We start from the raw sequence: 6217 nt of genomic DNA on the forward strand, positions 1-6217 counted from the left end.
CAAACTTTTGTAGTTAATGAAATATCTGAAAAAACCCACTTTATTGAGTTGGTTTAGATCGATATTTTTAGGTATAACAAACATATATTGTTAAGTGAAGTACAAATATCGTTCTGGGAATTTTCTTCTCTGCATTCTTAGTTTATAGTAGTGATGTGTCGGTCGCGAACGAACCGGCTCTAAGAGCCGGCTCTTTGAAGTGAACGACGGGAGCCGGCTCGTCATTGGGAGCCATCCCTTCCCCTCCCCCCTCCCCCCTGCCCCGGTGAAAGCCACAGGCGATTGGTCAACATGTGTAACTGCGTGTCCAGACTGTCCACACACAGAGCAGTAGGGGGCGGGGAAGAGGGAGGATCAGACTCAGACAGACACACAGCAGAGCACATGTGGGAGGAGGGAGACGAGAGGGAATGAGGAGGAGGAAAAAGGCGAGTGAGAGGGAGGAGAGTGCGACGAAGACGGTGAGAAAATGAGCGCCAGCAGTCAGAAAGTGGAGATTTCTTAAAGTGTTCAGTTATTAAATCCATAGAAATGATAAATATTTGATATATATGCCTTTTTTTACATTAGTAAATTAATTTACATATAGTTTAGCATTATTTTGGTTATAAATGTGCTCTACGCAACAGAAAATCTGAGGAGCCACTTGGGAGCCGAAAGAGCCGGCTCTTTTTGGTGAGCTGAGCCAAAAGAACCGGCTCTCTAAAAAGAGCCGGAATTCCCATCACTAGTTTATAGTACTAATCAAAACTAAGTATTGTATATTTAGAATTTTTAACCCCTCCACACCAACCTAAATATGTTGATGTTACTTAAAAATTACAATGCGGCAGGCAGGTGAAAGCAGAAGCTAACACCAATGCATGACTCACACAACCATAAATGCTGACAGCCAGTGAAAGTGGAACACCCCAAAGCCAAGTCAGTGTGAACCACCTCCGTGTTAAAGTGGAATGGCACAGTGTGGTCATTCCTTTGACCAACCTCCTCACTTATGGTGCCAACGTGATACAAAAAGTAACACCACATTTGCAACACGGAATGAAGTAATAACTAAGAACCACTATCCCCCACAATAAACATGCATAAACACCCCAAAATAGAACAAAATTACTAAAAACATGACTACCCACAATGCACCTTGCCCACCAGTTCTTTAATATTCCTGAAATCCATCAAAATTGCTTGTTTGTGGTTGTTTTTCCTACAGATCCATAAACATTTTTATAAATATACAAGTCTGTTTATCAGATGCACTTTGAGTTGACATACAGATGAATAGAATAATATAGAAACAAAAAATAATAAATTAATAAATTTTAGTTAAAATTACTCATTCAAGTTAAGTTGTTCTTTATTGATTATTTATGCTCACTAAAAATAATTGTTCAGGTGAATTAAAAGTTTTAATTTTATGTTTCTAAAACAAGAAAACGATTGAACCAACTCAACACATTTGTGCTCTAAAAACCTTTTTTTTTGTTACAAGTTTCACCCACTCAATAAATTTGATTATTTCAACATATAGCTTTACTATGTTAGAATGTTGCTAGAAGGCGTGAGATTTTTTTTTTACTTATTGTTTGCAAATTTGCCATTGTGGCTTCAAGACAAGCTAAACATGACATTAAAAGCAAATTTTTAAATAATAAACAGGGGCTAGTAAAAAAACAACAACAACAGTAAGTAAACAGCTGATGTCAAGATGATGGAGGTTTATAAATGGGTAACAACACATACCCAAACATAGACTCATGAGGAATGGAGACCACATCCATCTTTATTGGTCTGAGACTAGCAGTGAGTTTGTTGGAGATTATGTGTTTTTTCTCTGGTGGTTCTCTAGATGTTCTGACGAAAATGATTCAGCCTACAGAGGCTCAGGCTGGTTCTGGTGTCAGTTCCGAGGCTTCATCGATGAAATGTATTCTGCAAGGAACTCCTCGTTTACCTGCATTGTCAATGAATGGAGACTTTGTTATTGGCGGGGCTTTCTCCCTACACTACACGATGGATGCAGTGATTCATAACTACACCACCAAGCCTGAGCCTCCAAGATGCACTGGGAGGTTAGTAAGAGACAGTTTGCTAAAGATGGTAAATATTGAAAAAGGAAATCTCACTTGCTGGAAAGTTTGTTGCAATGTAAAAAAATATATTTCAGAATCCCAGCCATTGGCTGTCATTTTTAATACATTTAGATGTTTTTTCAGTTTTTGATTAAGGATGTCAGAAATTAATGGAATATGAGTTAATATTTAAATTTAATTAATCCATACATTTAAAATCACTTGAACGTGGGAAAAATAGCTTAAAGAGAATAAGGTCATTTAAAAACATAAATGGATGACTTTATATACATGGCATGTGGCTTCAGATGTTATGGCAGCAGAATTGGTAATTTTTGGTTCATCTACTTAATCAAAGTTGCATGAACTTTTCTTCTTTTTTGTAAACAAAAGTATTCCCTAAATTATCTGTTCAGGTTGAATAACCGGGGTCTCCGCTTTGCTCGTGCAATGATCTTTGCTGTCGAAGAAATAAACAACAGTACAGAGTTCCTGCCGGGCTTCAGAGTAGGATATCAGATCTACGACTCGTGTGTCCCAGCACCTGTGCCCACACATATTGGGTTTCAGATAGCAAACGGGCTAGACCCCGTCTTTTACAAAGACAAAAATTGCTCTCAGTCTGGTACGGTGATTGCTGTTGTTGGGGATGGTGGCTCCACACAAACAATCGGCTTGTTGCACATTATTGGATCCTTTAACATCCCCGTTGTAAGTATTTTGATTTTATTTTAAATGGGGGTGAAAAAAAAGAAAACAACAAAATCTGAGATTATTGATTTTCTGTTACTGTTAAACAACCACATTGTTGTTATTCTCCCTTTAGGTCAGCCATTATGCCACATGTGCCTGTCTGTCAGATAAGAGGCAGTACCCAACATTTTTCAGAACAATTCCCAGTGACCAGTTCCAGGCTGATGCACTGGCAAAGCTGGTGAAACACTTTGGCTGGACTTGGATAGGTGCTGTCCGCTCAGACTCAGATTATGGAAATTATGGGATGGCGTCTTTTCTTGCTGCAGCACAGAGAGAGGGAATCTGTGTGGAATACTCTGTATCCTTCTATCGAACCAATTCACGGAGCAAGATTCAGAGCATAGCTGATGTCATCCGCAGGTCTCGACTTTACTGATTTTCACCATTTAACTTGTGTTGATGTAAACCTTCTACTTAGCACACTTACATTTTAATGCCTTAAAATGATAATGGGGACCGTGTCTGAAAAATTAAGAGGATTAGGGCCACAGAAAATAGTGTCATGTCAGATTTTTTTTATTCTGTGAAATAAATCAGAATTCTTTTCTTTCTTTTTCAGTGGCCTTAACCCTCATTCTTTAAACAACCCATTTTTTAAATTAAGCATTTAGACGACAAAGCAAAGACAAAGAGCTGTGTTTAAAATTGGATTAATATGTTTCATAAGTAGTTTGAAATACTAGTTCAACTGATCCCGTGGTATTGTCTCTGCAGATCGACAGCAGTTGTTGTAGTAGTGTTTACAACATCCGGAGATATGAGTGTGCTGTTGGAGGAGCTGGCTCGCGAGCCTCCACCGCCTCGTCAGTGGATCGGAAGTGAGGGCTGGATAACTGACTCAAACTATTTGAGCTACACATTTTGTGCAGGAGCCATCGGAGTTGGAATTCAGCAGGCTGTCATCCCAGGTCTAAGAGAATTCCTACTGGATCTCTCTCAATCCAAAGTGGCTGCAGCCTCAATATTAACTGAGTTCTGGGAGGATGCTTTCAACTGCACGCTGACAAAAAGTGAGTTTTTCAATGTTAGGTAAAACCAGTACACCAAAAACAAACTTTAAATCAAGAAAATGAGTCATTTGAAGAAAAATTCACTATTTCACAGTTTTGTTGTGTTTTTTATTCAATTATTTATTTTTGCATGTTCACCCTTTTATTAAGCAACAATCAAAAGTCATAGCTGACGATCAACCAGAATATTTATCTTGCATAAGTTCCAAAATATGTTGCAATCCCACATTTATATGGTCCACATCTTATTCTAATATTTAATAACTTTGAATTAACTAAAGGCTTTGTTGAGCCCTGTTAATTAAGATGATTATTTTTCATTGATAAATAAAAGTTTGTTTTGACTTTGTGTTTCATAAGCTGCTCATTCAAAAAAGAGAGTGTGTGATGGAACTGAAGACCTGAAAACGCTGAAAAGCCCGTACACAGATACGTCTCAATTAAGAATCACTAACATGGTGTACAAGGCTGTTTATGCAGTAGCTCATGCTATTCACAATTCTGTGTGTCAGGAAACTAATCTAACAATTCAGTGTGACAAAGACGTACGACTGGAAGCTAAGCAGGTCAGTTTAAATTGGGACTAATTGAACAGATGAGGTGAAGTAAAACTGTATAGTGTTTTTTATGTAATCGCAAATAAATAATTGTTGCAGGTTTTGACTCAATTAAAGAAAGTCAACTTCACCCGTAATGGTTATCCTGTGTCATTTGATGCTAACGGAGATCCTGTAGCTTTTTATGAGCTGGTCAACTGGCAGAAGAGTGAGAGTGGAGTTACTGAGCTGGTAACAGTAGGGTACTATGATGCATCACTGCCTAAAGGACAGGAGTTTCGCATAAACAGAAACATAACCTGGATGGATTACAAAACAAAGGTAATAGTTTTATAATGACAAGTTGCAAATGCAAAATCTGAAAAAAGAATCAACTATTGTAATACACGTTTCCTTGTAACAGGTCCCAGTATCAGTGTGCTCTGAGAGTTGTTCTCCAGGAACTCGTAAAGTCCTGCAGAAAGGTAAACCCATCTGCTGCTATGATTGTATACCATGTCCTGAAGGAGAGATTAGCAACATGACAGGTGAGATAAATTATTATGTACATTTTGATTAAAATATATTTTAAGGTTAACATGTCTGTTTTAATTTGTAATAGATTCTCCAGACTGTTTCCCGTGTCCCAGTGAATTGTGGCCTAATGCACAAAGAGACGCTTGTTTCCCCAAACCTGTGGAGTTTCTTTCCTATGATGAAGTCCTGGCAATCATCCTGGCTGCATTCTCTGTTAGTGGGGCCTGTCTGGCCATCATAACAGCAGCTATTTTCTTTCATCACAGAACAACTCCAATTGTCAGAGCCAACAACTCTGAGCTGAGCTTCCTGCTGCTCTTCTCTCTGACTCTGTGTTTCTTATGTTCATTAACTTTCATCGGAGCTCCCTCTGATTGGTCCTGCATGCTGCGACACACAGCGTTTGGTATCATCTTTGTTCTCTGTATCTCCTGTGTTCTTGGCAAAACTGTAGTGGTTTTAATGGCCTTTAAAGCTACACTTCCAGGTAGTAATGTCATGAAATGGTTTGGGCCTCCACAGCAAAGAATGACTGTGGTGTTTTTTACATTTGTTCAAGTTTTAATCTGTACTCTGTGGCTGTTACTCAGCCCTCCATACCCAATGAAGAATCTGAGCACATACAAGGAGAAGATCATCCTGGAATGTGCATTAGGTTCTGCTGTTGGGTTCTGGGCTGTGCTCGGGTACATTGGCCTGCTGGCTGTTTTCTGCTTTGTGTTAGCTGTTCTAGCTCGGAAACTACCTGATAATTTTAATGAAGCCAAGCTGATAACCTTCAGCATGCTGATATTCTGTGCAGTGTGGCTCACCTTCATCCCAGCATATGTCAGCTCTCCTGGAAAATTTACTGTAGCTGTGGAGATATTTGCTATTCTGGCCTCCAGTTTTGGACTGATTCTGTGTATATTTGCTCCAAAGTGTCTCATCATCTTATTTCAGCCTGAGAAGAACTCTAAGAAACATGTAATGAAAAAAAACTGAATTATGACCTGCCAACATAAGATCCCTGTTATAATAAAATGTATAGTAAATCTTGGACTTGTTCATTATTTACAGAACATTTTCCAAATATTTTTATTTAAATAGTAAAAATATAATTTTTCATATTATTTTCACTTTTGTGCTCCTTGGGTGAATTTGGCAAGATATTCTTTAAAACATCTTTAACAGTTCCCCCTTCTGCCAACATGTTGTATTTTTTACTACATCGAAGAGAGCATTCTAGATATAAAATTCACCAATTATTTACAGACTATTTTACATTTAATTTAATGGGCTAAACATAAAAACACTCATGGAAGTACAT

General features: G+C 38.2%; 1 protein-coding gene across 1 annotated transcript; it reads left to right on the forward strand.

The window, feature by feature from the left end:
• The first annotated feature begins 1947 nt into the window (after positions 1-1947).
• On the forward strand, positions 1948-5892 carry LOC107380589 (extracellular calcium-sensing receptor-like). The gene is made up of 8 exons (XM_054742500.2): positions 1948-2069; positions 2486-2780; positions 2896-3185; positions 3540-3835; positions 4196-4401; positions 4492-4713; positions 4796-4919; positions 4994-5892. Exons 1-8 carry the CDS (start codon positions 1963-1965, stop codon positions 5890-5892), a joined length of 2439 nt encoding a protein of 812 aa, XP_054598475.2. The 5' UTR covers positions 1948-1962.
• Positions 5893-6217: the final 325 nt, after the last annotated feature.

Source organism: Nothobranchius furzeri, chromosome 13 (assembly GCF_043380555.1).
Source record: "Nothobranchius furzeri strain GRZ-AD chromosome 13, NfurGRZ-RIMD1, whole genome shotgun sequence".
NCBI classification, from domain to species: Eukaryota; Metazoa; Chordata; class Actinopteri; order Cyprinodontiformes; family Nothobranchiidae; genus Nothobranchius; species Nothobranchius furzeri.

Coding starts and splice junctions, on each gene's coding strand:
- LOC107380589 (XM_054742500.2), top strand. CDS start 1,963: ATGAATGGAGACTTTGTTATTGGCGGGGCTTTCTCCCTACACTACACG. Junction 3,186..3,539: donor ATAGCTGATGTCATCCGCAG/GTCTCGACTTTA, acceptor TTGTCTCTGCAG/ATCGACAGCAGTTGTTGTAG. Junction 4,920..4,993: donor AGAGATTAGCAACATGACAG/GTGAGATAAATT, acceptor AATTTGTAATAG/ATTCTCCAGACTGTTTCCCG.